The sequence below is a fragment of the Aptenodytes forsteri genome, unplaced genomic scaffold, assembly GCF_000699145.1.
Source record: "Aptenodytes forsteri isolate BGI_AS27 unplaced genomic scaffold, ASM69914v1 Scaffold64, whole genome shotgun sequence".
NCBI lineage: Eukaryota > Metazoa > Chordata > Aves > Sphenisciformes > Spheniscidae > Aptenodytes > Aptenodytes forsteri.
Genome location: NW_008794786.1, coordinates 538,029 through 556,302, shown reverse-complemented (window position 1 = coordinate 556,302; position 18,274 = coordinate 538,029). Strand labels below are relative to the sequence as shown.

Genomic DNA, 18,274 nt, shown 5'->3' with positions numbered 1-18,274 from the left:
GAGGAGCTGCGCGCGGCTCCCTGCTTCCTGCCATTGTCCCAGCCGGGGGCCGAGCCCCACGCAGCTGCACGCCCAGTCCGGCAAAACCAAAATTGCCTCTTTGCCCCAAAGGACCAGCCCCAAAATGCAAACCTGCTGCGTTGTCCAGGAGGGGCGGCCGCAGGCACAGACTCCACCTTCACCCGGATCCCCCAGGCACAACGGCCAGGTCTCGGATTTAATCCGAAATCCACTGGCAGCCACCAGCTGCCGTGGAAACACGGCGATTGCTGTGCATGGTCCCGCAGAGGGGCTGGAAACCAGAGTCTTTGCAACAGGCACAAACACTGCGATAAAATCCACTCCTGAGACCGGTGGGATTTTCCACTGCAGGGAAAAAAAAACACCAAGACGGCAGAAGACACTTTCTCTGGACCCAGCCCGGAGGGCGAAACAAAGCCCCCAGGGAGCAAGTTCCACCCTAAATTCCTATTTTCTCCTCCAAATGGGAGGTGCACGTGTTCAGGCTCCTCCAGCACGCACGTCAGCAGTCAGAAAACCCTGCAAGGACCAACGCAAGCCCGTCCTGCCGGAGGGCGGCTGCTGACGGCAGCCTGAGCAGATGAGGGTGGCAGAAGGACCTGGCCAGGGCAGAACCACTCAAAGTTAAGAATCAGTCCCCAAACTTGGGATTGCGACTCAAGTCGGTGCCAGTTTTGTTATTCACCTCCCGTTTTGGAGGGCTTTGCAGGTTATCGCTTGCAGCCCTTTTTCACGATCAAGGTGGTAACAGAAACTCTTTTTCTCAAAAAAAACAACCCCCCCCCAAAACCCCAAACTAACTCTCTCTCTCAAAGGCTTGAGATGCTTTTAGGACCTGAGCTGGGATTCAGGACTGGCACCACCCAAAAGCGTGTCGGTCAAAAAAAACAAAACCCCCCCAAAACCCCAAACTAACTCTCTCTCTCAAAGGCTTGAGATGCTTTTAGGACCTGAGCTGGGATTCAGGACTGGCACCACCCAAACAAGCGTGTCGGAGTCAGTGACAGAGCCAGACCCACAAACCCGTCAGTGCTCCCCACCACCTCCGCAGCCTCGAAGGGCCTCTGCAGGGAGAGAAACAGGAGGAAGAGAAGGACGGATGATGCCACATGTCCCTGCTCCTCCCTACCACTGCCCAGCCCTGTGACCCTGAAGCACAGGCTCCGCTGAGCCCACCGGAGCAGGGAGACAAGCCCTGTGCAGACTGGCTTCTCTTTACCTGCCAAAAAGTGAGGCCAGGCACTCTTAAAGCCCAGGCTGCTCGCTGAGCTGCTGGCGTCGCTCCCGAAGCCCGGCCGTGCAGGCAGCACTATGAGCAGAGCTGCTCTGCTCCCTGAAAGTTCCCAAGTGCATTTTTGCCCCGCTGATGTGTTAAAAATAGAAAGCATCAGCAGCATTGTCCTGCAAGCAAATATAGAAGGATTACATGCTTGCTGTTAAAAATCTATGCAACAGAGACTTATTCTAATACAGACACATAGGAAAGCTCTATTTCTGGAGCAAATAACTTGGGAAGTTAGCGCAACATCCTTAAAGAGTATTCGTTATATTGACGCACTGCGGCATTAAACACCAGTGGTAAACTTGCCTTCCCCCCTCCTCTCCTCACTTCCCTGGGATTTTTTTTCCAGGCTTTTACTCATCTGCCACAGGCCGCCTGCCTGTGCTGGCCTCCGAGAAGGGTGCACAGGCTTGCACGACACTCCCACAGAAGAACATACTGCCCCGGTGCTGCCCTCGCAGATGAGAAAGCAAGCGTGATCCAATTTGGGAGTGGTCTTGTCACCGTCCTCACTTAACACTTTCCAGCTCTAGAGGAAGCATTGCTGCAGGAAAGCGGGGAACGCCGTCCCTACGGCACGGGGAGAGGGGCTCCGCAGAGCGGGGAGCCGGAGGCAGCCAGACTCTCCATCCCAACTCTGGTTCCCAACAGGTAAAAGCAGTTTGCGTGCTCCTTTTGCAAAAGCAGTCTGCACGCTTCCCCCTAAAGGGAAAAGCCACCGGTGACCTCGGTGGCAGCAGACCTGCTGAGCTTCCCCGTCCCCCCTTCCCCGCTCCCATCTGTCATTCCTGCTGACTCCGGAGGGAGAGGGGCCTCAGCCTGAACCTCATTCTTGGAAAGGGAAGATTTCTACGCAAGCTCGGCCTTTCCATGAGTGTTTGTGCTAACGCACTGGACCACTCCCACCCAGCTGGGACTGGGCTCTAGATCCAATTTCGTTTCTCAGGAAATCACACGGGAGATGAGAGGAATGTGTCGGGTCACTTCCAGCTCCAGGCGGGAACCCTGGCTTCTGCAAAAGCAGCCCTAGGAGAGAAAAAAAGCAGCCCTAGGAGAGAAAAAAACCCCCATCGGCAAGGGCATGTCTGTCCTTCCAGCAGCTCCCTGGAGAGGTGCCTAACGTAGAGACACACCACCAGGACCCACCATCCAACACCAAGCCGGCTCTGCAGGCCACCACGCTCCGGACTCGGCAGGCAGGAGCCACATCCAGCAGTGCTCGCCCCACAGGCGCCCAGATGCTGACCCACGTGCAGCGCTGCAGGCATTGCTCAAGGGACCGCTCAACTCCCAAACAAAACAGCCTCCGGCTTCCAGCCTTTACCCACCTCGCCGGGGGCAGCAGCACCCCGCGGGAGGGCCTGGGAGAAGGCTGGGGTTGAGAGGTCACACCATCATCCCCAACACACGGCAAATGTGTCCCACTCATCACCGCTGAGGCAGCGAGGCTGTAAATACACTCCTGCAGACGCAGCGAATAGAGCAAGCATAACTCACTTCACCCCCCTCCCCTACTCCCCAAAACAAAACACACACCCAGAAACAGAAGGAAACCAGTCAGGAAAAACCCGACAGTAATTCAACAACTATTTCAAGCGTTTCCATTCCCAGGAGGAGGCTGCTCTGCCCTCTGCCACATCCCCCCTGCCTTACCGGAGCAGCCCGGCGCCCCTTTGCGACCCTGTGCCAGGTGCCAGTGGGCCAGCCTGCCGGGGCCATTCTCTCCTCATTTAACACTGTGCGCATCTCAGCTGGCATTTCAGCGCGAAGGCAATGCCAGATTTCTCTCTGCTGAGCCAATGCACTTGGAAATGCATGACGACTTCAGCAGATTAATTGGAAACACAGCCTGGGTGTTGCAATCCCAGGAATGACTCCAATTTCAGGAACAAATGTTTTCATCTCTAACTGGGAGCAGTCACCCAAGTGGAAGGGCGCATTTTTGTTGCTGTAGCTCACTCCTCCCCTGGTGCGCGGGCGGGGGGAAGAGCGCTGCATCTCACCCCGACGGGGCTGCTGCGCTGGCGCTTGCGTCACCAGGGAGCTGCTGCTGCAGGGATTCCTTATGCTCCCAGCAGGCACCAGAGAGGGAGAGCCCGAGGTTTTCCTACATCGATCTCCTTTTGCAGCACTGCGTCATTCCTGCATTCCTGACGGGGTCTGCAGCCTCCTCTGCCAACAGCAAGAGGTGGGAGAACAGGAGGGGACATGGGGGTCCCCTGCTGCAAGTCATCAGCTCCCCAGGGATGGCCGTGGGGCCAGCGGAGCCAGCACTGCAGCTCTAGAGATCAGTGGCTAGCTATTCCGCAAGGTCCCGCTGCAAATCCACACACATCACGACGGCAATATTTCCAGCTCTTGCACAGGTGGTTTCCCAAAAGGCTACTGCCCCTACCCAAAGCCCCAGGAGGACCAGCTCTACTGCTCCCTCCATCAAGGCTGGAAAAGATGTCCTTTCACTGCATGACTCTTGCATCTTCCATACTCACACATGGAAACTCTCACCCCAAAGAGTCCCAAACTTTGCTTCTGCTGAAGGACATGGGCTTCGAGAGCTCAAGGATTCAATTTCTGTGCCCGCAATATCTGGAGGTGACTCTTCTGCTCTACGTCCAACGGGTGGTGACAGCCCAGACCACCGCGCCACACACACCTCAGCAGTGCTGGAGGAGATGCTGATGGCCAGCTCAACTCAGCTCCCCAAAGTCAAGTCCAGCAGTTTGAGGAAGAAGGGACCTATTCCCACAGCAAAGGTCCCGGACTGAACTTGCCAGAGGCTGAAGATAAATCCCCGTAAGACCATTCGCTCCATCTAGTGGCAAGCCATTCCCATGCTTCCATATTATTTCCCCCCCCTGTACAGCAACAACTCTTCCCTTTCCAGGAGTTTCAACATCAGCTGCCATTTCTTTGCTCAGCCGTGTTTGCTGCCAACCTCCCATGCGCTCTTAGGTGGTCTCTCTGCAGCCATCACAACTCTTGATGTTCTCCCTTTGCTGCCAAAACCAAAAAGCTCTTCCACGGCTCGGCAGCTGTGCGGCAGCTTCCCTGCTCCCGAAGCTTAAGGTGATAAGGGAAGGAGAAAAGCTGGTCTATCTACCCTCAGAGCCCTGGCAGGGAAGTCTGCTCTGATATCCTGCTGCCAGGGCTCCTGCAACCCAAGAAAAACTGCGTGGGCTGTGGAAAGGGCATGTGGCTGCTGCTGGAGGAAAAAAAACCGGCAAGCTGGGAGCCAAGGGACAGGCTCAGGGAGCCGCCAGCTCGCTCGGCTCCGGCAAGCCTGCACATGTGGGTCAGCAAGCACCCAAAAGGGAAGGAGGGACTGGCTCCGGAGGTGCTGCGGCTGCTTTTACCGATCCCCGTCTCTGCTGCAGACAGACATGGAGCAATGCCTGGGTAAATTCCTGATTTGGCAGAGCTGCAGCAGGAGACTCTCCTACAGCGAGCGGCAGGGATCTGGAGCTAACAGCGAGCAAGCACAGCCCCTGCCTTGCAGAGCCTAGACGGAGGCCATGATTTCAGCTAGATAAAAAGTATTTTAATCTTCCCAGATAAATCGGCTCCTGCAGGCCTCATTTCTGCCAGCTTCACCTCCTCTCCCAGCTGTTTGGCCTCCCCTTTCAGCAAAGCCCTGCCAGAGCTGAAGCCTGACCCAGGAGTGGGTGCATCCAGCGGCACAGACAGCCCTGAGCTGCGCAAACCCTTCCTGCAACCCCCCTGCCCTGCTCCAGGCTTAAATCCACCAATCCCAGCCCCAAATCCAACTCCCTTCTTAGTCTGTGCCTCGCAGAGCTCTTTTTTTCTGCATGAAAGCCACAACTCCCAGGCAGGCCTTTGGGTTGTGATTTCTATTCCCAGCCATAAAGTTCCTAACCCTTTCCTTATTCAGTGAAATAAGAATTTCTAGACACGGAGGAGCGGCAAACACCACCTCTCACGAAGACACCGCTGTTTGCTGCTCGTGACCGTACGCACTGTGCGGTGCCGCTCGCTGCTCTCACCCAGGTCTCCTGCTTCCCACGTCAGCCACGGCAATTTCGGCGCACTCTTCAATCAAGACTCTTGAAGACGACATGTCAAATGGCTTCCTAAAACACAAATCTGCTGGAAACTATTCACCCGTGACCAAACCCTTGCCTCACAGTCACGTAAGTCATAGCCTTTCTGCCATTAATTTAGATATTCTGACAAAATAAAACCACCAGGTTTTGTAATGAGATGCCACTTAGGGAGCTTTGCTCATCCCAGAGCCTGCTGTGAGATCTTTATTTGGGGTATCCCTATCTCTCCAACCAGGAGATCCGTATGCTAACGCTAAGTACATCAGAAAAGCAACCAGCGGCATGCAACTGGGAACCTCTCTTCTGAACAGGGCTATCGGTATCAGACTGGTCGGTAGGTGGGTGAGCTCTGGCAAAGTCTCATCTCTCATTCCAGGGTCAGGAATGCGCAAGAGCTGCTGCGAAGAGATGAACAAGGCAGCCACATGGACAGAGGGGAAAGCCGTGGGGTTTTGCAAGGATCTCCTCTAGCAGGCAGCACTGTTGGGAGGCCTCCCCCACCGAGCCAGAAGATAAGACAGCAGAAGGGAGGACATGCAGATTTGTGCAGATACAGCACACGCCCAAGCTCAGACCAGGCCTAACCCACAAATCCTTCCGCAAGTTTCTCTGTCCCACCTCCAGATGTGCCAGCACCCCATCCTACACCCTGCACCCCTCCCAGGCTTCTCCTCAGACACACCCTCCACCTTCTTCGCTCGCTTGGCACATTGTCCCAGACACGTCCGCATGGTGTGAAACGGCCTCTCCGTGCCAGCTTCCCAACCTCTCCAGCAGGGAAGCAACCAAGTGCTATCACTTGTTCCCATCGCCGTCACAGGCTCTCATCCAGTCTGGGCTCCTGCAGAAGAGAGAGTGAACCTCCACCCAACCAGCACAGTTACTCATGAGTAAGCTAGACCCAACAAGACATCACAACCTGACAGCAAGGTCCCACCAAGGAAAAAAAAAAAAAGTCCTCCCAGTTCCTTGATCTTGACAGATCTTTCAAGGGTTCATCATCATCACTGTTACAAATCCACACCTCAAAACACAAACAAAGAAGGCAGCTAATAAAACTGACAGGAACTGCAAACAAGACTTATAGATCTTTGGCCAGGGAAGGAGCAGACTCCAGACGTTTCCCCAAGGACTCCTTTCTGCTGTGATTTGACGTGAGAAGAGATCAGATGTGGCATTGCTAGGGTTGTTCACAGAAGATGGACAGGGCCAACACAGAAACCGCAAGCTAACCCCTGCCTCCAACAGATCATTGTTTTGGTCCATCAGCCAAAGGAGCTGATGCCTCGAGTCTCCTTTGCTGAGGTAACCAACCTGAACTTCATCATCATCTCTCCCTGCAAGGCAGATCCTACATTTTTGTAGTTTTGAGCATTTTCCGTTGAGTCACTGCCCTTTCTGAAGTCGATAGCACAGTGCTGGCCACAGCATTAAGACCACTCAAGAGTCACGAGCTACAGAGGCGATGACATCTCCTTACTCCTACTTGATGCTTCTTGGCATCACTCAAGAAACACAGACTCGGTGGAGCCTTCAACCCTGTTCAGTTATTTTTGAGGACTTGGAGCACAGCCACCATGGCATTGCCTGAGCGGGACCAGCATCATCTCTCTCCTGACAGCTCAGTTCCTGCTCATGGATATGGATGCTGTTGATCCATGACAAATAAACCTCTGCCAGCAAAACCAGCAAAAAGTACACACAGTCCCGCACGCGTAGGGAGACAGGGAGCAAAGGATGCCCAGTAGAGACAAGCTGCAGGCACATCTTTACTGCTCGGTTGCATCCACATCAGGAGCACTTTGCAGCTACAGACCACCAATACAGTGCTCCTAGTCTTCAAAGTCTAAAGACTAGTTTATCCTCCCGAGGAAGAAGGTTAACATTCACCTGCAGTATTTACCAAGATAACAAGAAGCACAGAGCTGATGTCTAGCTCCCCGACTCTCTGCAAGGCTCCTACCTGTCAGTACAGGGTTCCTCAGGTTGCTGCTTGCCCCAGAATTGGGGGTGCATTGCAGCAAGCTCCCTCAGTGACAGATGAGACACAGAACCACCACCCCCTGCTTGGTTACAACCCACTACTGGTATTTATTTTAATCAGAGTAACCACATGGTGCGACCGGAGTGCCAAAGCATGTCTCAAGAGCCCCTCAATTAGCATGGCAAGCTGGGCGGGGGCAGAAACGGCCTCTGCAGGATATGCTGGGAGGTGTCTGCAGACAGCACGCGCAGGGCTGACCACCACCAGAACTCCCCAGCCCCCTTATCTCATCTGGGATATACGTGACGGTGCCCTCACTACTTCCCAGTCAGTCCTGAAAAATAAAACCCTGGAGTCTGACTTCGGGGTAAGATCCAAATCCACCAGCTACAGCTGTGATTCATCTGCCAGAGTCGACATTTCAAGCGCAGACGTCTGAGCTGGCTGCAGAGACACCAGCAATAATCCCGTCATGGACATCCTAAAACGGTGCGGTTTGTCTGCCCCAGCAGCTCTTCCGCCTGTCCGGAGTGCGGCAACATGTGGTTCAGGCTCAGATGTAAATGCCATCACTGCAGACACCTAAAACTCAGGGAGTTAAACCCATCCCACGTGCTGCTCCCAAGAAGCGAGCTGCAGCTCTCTCAGCTGCGCGGATCTGCTCTTCCCCGAATCTAAGTGAAGCCCAGACAACCGGTTCAGCTCCCTGTACAGGAGCCAGAAAGCAGGGTCCCCGAAACGTGTGTTGAAATCCCCCGCGAAGCATTCCCACAGCGGTGAGGCTGCGCCAGTGACGCTTTCATTTGTGCCAATTTCACTTCTCTGAGACACGAGGAGTTTAACAAACACCCTTCCCGCAATTTAAAGGAACTTTTTAAGGCTCCGCGTTGTGCATGGAGGCTACCCGAGAGCTACTGGAAAACTGAACTCATAGCCTAAAGATGACAGCATCCTCCAGGCACGCAAAACCCTGGGGTGTAACAGCACTTTGGGGTCTGAGCAGAAAGATGCTCTGAGCATCTTTGAAAGCTGCAGCCAACTCAACCTGCAGACAACACCAAACTCTGCCTGTTCTCTCTCCCTGAGCATCCCCAGATTTTGGGGCACTGCACAGCCCTACGCGTGATTTTCTAGCACAAAACCAGGTCCGGTGCTGGTCCGGCAAGTGCCAAACACCCACCTGGCTCAGCTGTACCACCCCGGCAGGACAGGCACAGCCACGAGGCGGGTGTTTGCAGGTGCTCCGTGTCCGTACAGGTGTATGACTTGGATGTTTGCCTTCCTGGGTGTTTATCTCCGGGCTGTGTCTGCACACAAACTTATCTCCGAGGGGAGGGGTGTGTTGCTCCTGCACACACTTATCTCGAGGGATGTGGGCCTTCCTCCAAGGCGAACGCCGCATGGGTGAGCTTACCCGCAGGCCCCGTGGCTTGGTACCCATGCCGGCCTCGGCTCCCTGGTTGCTGTCAGCGGTGTTGGGGCCTGCAGGAGCGCTCCTGCTCCTCTCCATCCCTCCTGCCCTCTCCCCAGCTCAGCTCCAGTCCCCTTTTTACCACCCAAGCAGGTGGCACTGGAAAATGCAGCAGCTTTTACAAGGAGGGGAAGGGAGGGAGACATGGGAAGGGCAGAGCAGGGAGGAAGGAGGGATGGTGGGGTCTTAACGGAGGAGCGCTGATCCCATCTGGATGCATTTGGGGTCTCCCCACAACTTCTCTTGACAGAACAACCTCAGGAAGAGCCCCATTTCTATGTAAATGCCTCATCTCTTCATCACCTCCAGTTCACAGAGGGGACAATTAACTCAACCGTTCCTAACCTTCATCTGATGTGGCCAAACCCCCCAGAGAAACCTCCCAGCACGTCCTCACCGCTGGACCTGTCTGGGCCCAGAGGTCTGCCTGCTGCAGTCCAAGGCCATCACCTGTCCTGGGAAGGGAATAACTTGCTCTCACATCACCGCAGCATCATTTGGAGTCTCCTGTGCATGCACTGGCACTGCTTGGCTTCACAGGGTCCAGCCCTACCACACGTGCTCTGTGGTCCCTCTGGCACTTCTCAATCACTCCACAACTTTCCAAAACGCCCAGAACTAGCTGTGGCAGAGGCTCCTGCAGCACAGTGGGGGGAAGGATGGCTCCGAGCCTCTCAGACAGCCCTCTCGGCGGTGCCCCGGGACGTTTGGTTTTTTCACAACACCAGGATATTGAGTCACGGTCAGCCTCCCCGTAGCCTGCGCTCGCCCATGCAATCGCCCAGCTGCTGGGGCACGCGTCAGCGCTCATCTTACCCAGAACACGGCTCCGTCTCCAGGCTCCCCCTGCGCACACTCGACCCTCTCCCTGGGCTCAGTGGCTCTGAACCTGCCGAAACAGGGAAGCTGGGAAACTCCTCTTCTGGCAGAGCTCCCGAGCAAACACTGCTTGTGTATTCATTGCCTCAGATCTACCCGGACTCCTCTAATTTGCCCAAGAGCCCTTGGCCTCTTACACCCGCAAGTTCAGCTGTCACGGGCTGTGGGAAACCTCAGCTTTGGAAATGCTGCATTTACAGTGATGCAACTTGGGAGACATTCGTCATCTGAAGTTGTTTTTAAGGGGGTGAGGTAGATTAACCAGCCTGGTTTAGGAATTGACCCTTGATGCAGACGGCGGTGGCCAACGGCCCGCGTTGCAGCCTACAGGAGTTGTAACCCTACCTCCCTTCCTCTCCCTCCCCCACTGCCCCGGTCCCTTTGCTCACACAGTTCCTGCAATTCCTGGCCCTCGGCTTCGATGCATTGCACAGCTTCCGCCACCATCTGGGCTCCATTTAGGGGAGCTGATGTTTTTCACAGGGCTGTAATCTAAACTTTGGTATTGAGTTTACATCTTGCATACCAGCGTCTCACCACTGAGCCTGGCCACGCAGAAGGGGCGTCTCGGCTACCAGGCTCTGTCCTACCACAGGAGGATGCGGCATGTCAGCAGCTCCGTGTACCTGGGAATCACGCTGCCATGAATGCGGAAGACAGACTGAGAACCGGGGATCCATATGCGCAGACTGCCTACAGATCTGGCCACGCAGAAGGGGCGTCTCGGCTACCAGGCTCTGTCCTACCACAGGAGGATGCGGCATGTCAGCACCTCCGTGTACCTGGGAATCACGCTGCCATGAATGCGGAAGACAGACTGAGAACCGGGGATCATATGCGCAGACTGCCTACAGATCCAGTGAGGCACTGACCCTGCCGGTAGGCGTGAGCTGGGAGATCCCAGCAAGCTGGGAATCAGGTCAGCTTCCCCTGGGAGCCTGGGGAGGCTACAGATGGGAGTCAAAGCCCTAAATCAGCATTATCCAGGCTCCATCTCTAGTAGCAGGAAATTCTCCTAATTTTTGGCCTTAAACCCTACCCTTATCTCCATCCAGACACTGCAGAGTCTTTCAGAAGTGTCAGGTCTTGCAAGCGGTGATGGAGGTTGCTCTTTGGAGGAGGGCTTCTTTTGTGGAGGCAGGGAACGGACACCAAGAGCCATTGGGAGCAGACAAGCGTCCAGTGTAGCACCACAGGCCTGCTGCTGCTCTGCTTGACCCAGACCGAGCAGATAAAGCCTTGGAAGCCAAGTTCTACCTCTATCTCCACCAGCAGCAATCCCAGACTGCCCACAGGCTGCTGCGCGAGCCCCTGCAAGCCATGCCTGTGGAGCGGGCAAGGAAGATGAGATGCAAAGGGACGGTCCATTCCCACCACCATCTCTGACCAGATGGCAAACGGACAACCCAGAGCATGGCTCCCAACCTCTTTTGAAGCAAAGTTTGATTATAAACTTGGCCAAGTTAAAGAGGTTTGAAAAACCACGTGTGTCCCCCAGTTATGCATCACATCAGATCACGCTATGAGCAAGTCAGTTGTGTTAAAGCAAACAACACATCACCTACCTCTTCACTGGGAGATGGGGGTTGGACATCCCCTTGCTACTGCCACCTCCCTAGCACCCTGCCTCCTCTCCCCATCACGATTTCTCGCCTCCCATACCATCGGTTCCTCAGCTTTGTCCCTACAGCCCTAGCCAGACAGCAGGAGTCCAGGCTCGTGCTGAGCTCCTGTGGGTCCCAAGTCTCACTTGCCGAGACAGCTGGACCCATGCACCATCTCTAAGGGCTGGAGCTTATGGAGGAAGAGAGCAGATATCCATTTTATGTTATCTCTGCTGGCCAACTGGGAAACCAAGTATTGCAAGGGCTATTCTGGGTGGAGAAGAAGAGAAGTACACTTGGGAAAGCCTGGGGAGCTGGAGATGGGAGCATAGGAAGCAGAGCAAGGGCAGGGATGTGCAGTGACTTCTGCATTGCCCGGTCCATCACTGCTTGCGTTCAAAGCGCAGCACAGATGCAATCAGACCAAGCAAGCCACAAGCTGCTGTGCTGTTTAGAGAAGGAAGTGGTCTCTGCTGGGCCAGGGCCCAGAGCCAGGGGTCTTTCAGCAGCACCGCTGAGTTTGTAGGCACCTGCTCCCACAGGAGGATATACTGCAGAGGTGAGACATGTTGGATGTTTCGGGCAGCAAGATCTACACTCCCAGGAGCGCTCTAGGACACCTAGTTAGAGTGGGCTACTACTAGACTGCTCTCCACCCTCTTAGGCTCCTGCTCCAGCATATATTAAACAGACGTCAAAATGCACAAAGAGTCTTTAGCACCGAGCTGCTCAAAGCTCTCCTTTCCCAGACCAGTGCCCTATTAAACATTAGCGTCTCGCATCTCATATCCACCTATTCCCTATGAACTGATAGCAGAGTCAATCAGCCAGGTTGTGACAGGATGACGGTCCTACCACGCAGTTCAACAAGGCTCCTGACCCAGCTCCAGGCAGGCAGGGCTGCCTGCAAGCAGGCGATGACCGGCCACTGTCCCAACACGGGATGCTGGAGCTGCGAGCAAACGAGGGCAGCACACAGAAACCCCAGCTGCACACAGGCCCCCGCCGTGGAAGCTCACAGGAGAGAAAAGCCAGCTTAAAAGCCAAAACACGCAGGCAAGGTGCTGCATTTGCACAGGGGCTGGCACAACAGCTCCTCTACGAGACACCGGCCCGGCTCTCCAGCCCCCACAGTTATTTATGAACTGCGAGGGCTTGCAGCCACAGCACCGCCCTCCAGCCCTCCTGCCAACACACTTTGCCAATGGGCACAATCATTTTTGCAAGAGCGCTGCTAGCAGATCCTGGGCTGTAAGGCTGGTCCAAGCGCCACTGGGGCAGCAGCAGCCCCCAGGCAGACACGTCCGCACCAGCCTTCCTCCACCCTCCTCCGCCAGCTGCAAGGTGGGCAGAGCCCCAGCCAGCATCCACAGGGGCGGCTCTGCTATCCCGCCAGGCAGCCAAGATGGCTCGATCCCAGCAATCCACGAGGCTCAGCCAAAACCAAAAAATAATGTTTTCATACTTTGACTTTTCAGGCAGGATTTAGTCATTTGTGGACACGAGGGCTTGGCAGGACCGCGCTGCCTCCACTTACCTACTCCAGTAAGCAGCTGTTTGTGACGGCAGAGCCTTGAAGATGGAAGGAGTGAGAAGACTTGTGATTTAATCCAGGTGAATTATTCCTGCTCTCCTTATGGAGCGTCTAGCTGACGAGAAAGGGGGGGATTCAGCACCCGTGTACGCTCATTCGGCACCCGGTGCATGGCCAGGGACGGACCCGCCGCACAAGACAAGGCGTCGCAACACAACCAACCTCCAATGGCTTCGCAATGAGCTGCCTGGACAAATCCAGCAGGGACTTTTACCCCGTCTACCTAATGGCTAAAAAATTAGTTACAGGCAGAAAAGCCAAACCCTCTCTGAGTACACTTGCTTTAAAGAGGCAGAGTGGCTGAGACCTGGTCTGTCATACTAGAAAAGCAGGTTCCAGCCCTGGCTTTGTAAGGGTTGTACAAGCCCTGTTTGCTTACCCCCACACTGGGGCACTCAGGAGTCTGCCCGACACGGGCAGGGAGACCAGAAGTTAAGCGGTAATTGATACGGGCTCGTGGTGGCTAGCTGGGGGTATCCCTCAGAAATCCTCCGTGCAGTGGATCCTAGGGTTTGGCCCCAAACTGCCCCAGCCGGGGCCTGACGGGCAGGTTACAGAGCCAGCCTAATGCACACGAAGCTTTCAGAAAGGCTGAGAAAATTCAGGTTTAAACAGAAACTGCGTTGGCTGAGGAGTCGGTGCTGCTGTGTCCCCCTGCCCTGGCTTTCCCCCCTCTAGCACCACGTGCTCGGTGCCACCTTTGTGCTCTCCTCCTCCAGGCCGTAGCTCTTCGGGCTCAGAGCAAGACCTCCCCATGTCTCGGGAGCCAGTCTTTGTGTTCGCAATAGCGAGGTTTGCCTCCCTACCCCCCTTTCAAGACCCCTCTCCCACCAAGTCCCTGGGTCCACCCATCCCGTGCTGGAAACCGGAGCATGGAAGAAGAGCCTCCTGCCGATGACCGAGCTTGATGTGCCACCTCCACGCCAGACGAAGATACAGATAATAGCCAAGCTCACCATGCACGCCATGGCTGTCCCATCTCAGAGTCCTGCGGCCCCCCTCTGAAATTCCGTATTTAACGTGGAAAGGGTCTCTGGGTTATTCTCCCCAACCCCAGATACGCAGCCCTGCATCTCCCCACTCTACTTGAGCTCCCAGGCTAGGTCACAAGCGCAGCCGGGTGCCTCCAAGCTCCGGAGAAGAAAGGGATGCAGTTTATCCATCGGGGTTTGCAGGAAAGAACTCGTGGAACTAAGGAGACAGTTTCTGCCATGATGCAACCTTATTCTGCCACCACTGTTACGAGCACCTGTTTGGTTCCTCACCCAGGACCTTACCTTAGTCCTAAAATCACCTTCTAAGCATCCCAAGAGCCTTGGCCATCACTGCTTCAGAGCAAGTCCAGCTCCAAGGAGCGCTAGGGAAGTCACCGCCAAGGCAGGAGACCTTGCTGACAACCCACAATCCTCTGTACACCTCAATACACTCTGCTGGGGCTACAAGCCCAGCTCTGAGCAGCCAGAACAGCCTACAGATCTTCTATAGAGGAGTCAAAGTGCCAAGAGCCCTTGCACTCAGGAGCCAAGGTCTGCTTTAATCTCCTAATTCTTCTTATCGAGTCAACAGTAAGGCGTGCAACTGGTACCATGCAAAGGGCAGAGCCATCTTCACCTTCCAAGGCCTGGCCCACTAGAAAGGATGGACTTCTGTCTCGCAAACATGTCTTCAATGCCTTGCAGGACCAAAGCCACCAAGACACCACGTCTCTCTCTCGGTGTCAACACACGGCCTTGGGCGTGGGATGAGACAAACTGGGAAGGCAGCTTACAAACGCACGAAGGAACCTCCACCAACGGCTCCAGTTTGCAAGAGTGCGGTGGCTCCCAGCATCACAACAGGCAAATGGTTTATCCAGCTGCAGAGCCAAACCACTCTGCAGCATCTGTGGAGGGTGCAGAGATGGGCAGGCTCTGCAGCACATATTCTCTGAAGAATTTAAAAAAAAAAAAAAAAAAAAAAAAAAAAAAAAAAAAAAAAAAAAAAAAAAAAAAAAAAAAAAAAAAAAAAAAAAAAAAAAAAAAAAAAAAAAAAAAAAAAAAAAAAAAAAAAAAAAAAAAAAAAAAAAAAAAAAAAAAAAAAAAAAAAAAAAAAAAAAAAAAAAAAAAAAAAAAAAAAAAAAAAAAAAAAAAAAAAAAAAAAAAAAAAAAAAAAAAAAAAAAAAAAAAAAAAAAAAAAAAAAAAAAAAAAAAAAAAAAAAAAAAAAAAAAAAAAAAAAAAAAAAAAAAAAAAAAAAAAAAAAAAAAAAAAAAAAAAAAAAAAAAAAAAAAAAAAAAAAAAAAAAAAAAAAAAAAAAAAGGGAAATTGCAAGAAGCTACAAGGAGTTTGCCACCACTGTGTCACATGTCTAAGCCTGCTTCTTCTTCTGATGAGCTCTGACGACGGGAGGACACGAGCTGGGAGAAGGACTAGGCTGCAGGAGGGCGGGCAAGGCTCACCACGCGCCGGCACTTCCTCCAAACCCCTAAACAACGCCAGATCTGTTGACGAGACCTTCATTACGGTTAGACAGGGTGCCTCTCTTAAAGAAGATAAACCAAGTCTAATCTAGAGTGCCAGAAGATGCGACAGCAGGAGGAGGAGGGAAAGGGAGAAAAAACTGTCCTGTTCATCTCAGCAAAATATTAGCTCTGGTGCAACTCCCCACCTTAGTGTCAGATTAAAACTTTTCAGGCACGAGCCCAAGGCTTATCTGCTGCTCCCCTCCCTTCTCCCACATTTCTGTTATTAAACCAACTAACACTGCTTATCTACAAATCCTGCCTCTTACACCAGCGAAGCCACACCACGGTTCCTGCAGTGTTGACACTCCGCCGTGTCCCTTTGCTTAAGTAGAGAGCCCAAGGGGATGCCAACAGCTCGCTCCCCACGAACCACGCACTGTCTCTCTTCAAAGCTTATACACTACGCGGGTCCCACCACACGAGCAGCCAGCATCCGCATTTTCACGCGGTGATCAAACCACTCAAAGCATCCCAAAGGGCGAATTTCCGCAGGAGCCTATAGCAAAGCCGGCATGGAGCAAGTCTTCAAGGAAAGGGAGTTATTCCAGAATTGTGCTTCATAACCGAGCGTGGGATAAAGCTTGGAGAGGCACGCAGAATTCACCCAGGCAGCGCACAGATCAGCAACAAACCCATTAAGCCCTGGCCACTGGCAAGAGAAGTTCTTCGCCGAGGAGCCTCTGTGCCCTCCAGGCAGACTCCACACAGCAGTTGTACAGCTGTCCCGAATTTGAAAGACAGATAAGGCTCAAATGATTCATTCAGCGTAAACCTTTATTTGTTCTTGCTTACCCAGAAGGAGCCAGCAGCTGCTAATGCTAAACTGGGCCAGCTCCCAAGCGCAGACAAAGGCCTGCAAAAATGGGTTTAAGGAGGAACTGATTGTTCAAAAAGCAATCCTAGAAGAGGGAGTTAGAAAGAGGGAGTGCAGTACAGCACAAGAGGAAGAGGAAGCCAGAGAGCACCTAAAAATAAATTTTAAAAAAAGCAGTCAGGCACAGGACAAAGGCCTCGTCTGCACGTGACCGTTACCCACAGTGTAGGCAGGATGTGAACTTGGTACACAACACTCACTCCCCAGCAACCCCACGTACAGAGCCTCAACCACCTCACAGCACACAGCAAAAACCACGGCCAGCACCTTTCGCCCCCAGGACGGGCTCATTTCTCCTGTGCCATAAATCCCTCAGGTGCAGGATGCTGCTCCTGCCCATGCCCTAACCCCAGCACGCTGTGCCTGATCCACTCCTGGGTGGAAATCCATCTAAGCCCAGCAGAGCTGGCATCAGACAGCTTCAACAATAGTTTGAAAAAGTTAAAGGAATTTAAATGAAGTCTGGAAAACAAGATCTCTTCCCAAACACACTGTCAAAAATAGCTGAGTCCTGCTGAAGGACTAGCGAGGGGCCCCTCTGCATCCATCTAGGCAGTACCTTCATCAGATCTGAGCAAGAGCGGGTGGGTAAATGGTGAGTTCCCAATGAAACAGCCAGAAATGGCTGAGCAGATAACAGATGAGCCTGCCCTGTGCTTGCCGGTACAACGGGGACTGATGCTGTCTGCTCCTCTCCTGTGGCTACGAGCTGGGACCCTGCGTACAGGCGGATCAAAACCACAAAGCCCTTAACCTGCCCCAGTGGTGGCTGTGTCCACCAGACGCAGATTAGAGCTTCGGTTCAGGCCCATGTGCGAACCATTCTCCATGTGCCGTACAGAAGGATGCTCTCGTGTACACCTTTGGCCAGACCACCCGACTAGTCAGGATTCACACCCGTGCAAGGAAGGAAAAAGTCCCACAGGGATGGGAAAGGCACTTACAGGACGGGCTGAACATCAGCGCAGCAGGTATCTTCAGCCTTGGTGCAACACTCTGAGAACATCCAGCTAGTTCCACTCCCAGGAAGCCACCGCTCCGCATCCCACATTCACTTCTACTTCACTCCTGCCATGCACGTATCTGGTCATCAGTGCAGCAGTAAGATGCATCTGATAAGGCTGCTCGTAGATGGGTCAGATGCAATACGCCACTTAACAGACTCTCTTATACTGAGTCATCCCGTCTCCTGAGCCGTCTGCCTCCTCCGGAGTACGTACCAGCTCCGGCAACTCTTACTTCGTACTCACAGACATGTGGCTCTCTTTTTGTGCACACAAGTCTGAGGCTGCTGGGTAGGGCTCTGCCCAAGCCGTCCCTTCAAAGCTGCCATGAAACGCAAACAAAACTCCTGCATGGCATAAGTTTGCTAGTCTTTACCCTACGGTCCTTGAACTCATGACTACTGAGTAACGCGGCTTGCTCAGCTAACCAGCAAGCTAAGAATAGAGACCTTGAAGTGAAACCTACTGGGATTGGCAGCTATTTTGAGCGCACTCAGCCGGCGGGGCAGCGTGACATAAGAGGATATAAAGAGGAAACTCTGCACAACAACTCTCACCTCACCAAGAAAGATTTGGGTAACAGAAGGTAGAGCCACCGCGCGTGCTTTTGAGGCAAAGTAAACGCTGTGATAAATCCCCAAGTCCATCTCCACACTGCTGTGCCAGCTCATTCCTCCAGTTCCTCCAAAACCCAAGACACAGCATCGGTGTTTGCAGCAGCATGATACCAAGTGGGTCGTCCCCGGCACAGCACCAGCTCCGCGGTGCCCCGAGCATCCCCAGGACCAGCTGAACACCCCAAGAACCGTACAGCTGGACCCCAACGGGCACCAGCCCAGCACGGCCATTGCTTCTGCCCGCCTGGGATCCGGCAAAACCCCAGCAGACCGCCTCCCGTGCTGCCCGCACCTCTGCCACGCAGCCCACGTTGAGCAGAGCGTGTTGCCACAGGTTCAGCCTGCCCAGGCACCTTCGTGGAGCAGGGCTGCCGGAGATAAC

At 53.6% G+C, this 18,274-nt stretch overlaps 1 protein-coding gene across 2 annotated transcripts in view; it reads right to left on the bottom strand.

Annotated features, from left to right (window-relative positions):
- Positions 1-17,620, bottom strand: part of HDAC7 (histone deacetylase 7) — a 48,951-nt gene extending 31,331 nt beyond the window's left edge. For both annotated transcript variants that reach the window (XM_009274404.2, XM_009274405.2), the window contains exon 1: positions 17,216-17,620. In XM_009274404.2, the coding sequence (XP_009272679.1) occupies positions 17,216-17,315 (100 nt within the window). In that variant the 5' untranslated portion in view covers positions 17,316-17,620. The remainder of the gene's footprint in view (positions 1-17,215) is intronic.
- Between the last annotated feature and the right edge of the window lie 654 nt (positions 17,621-18,274).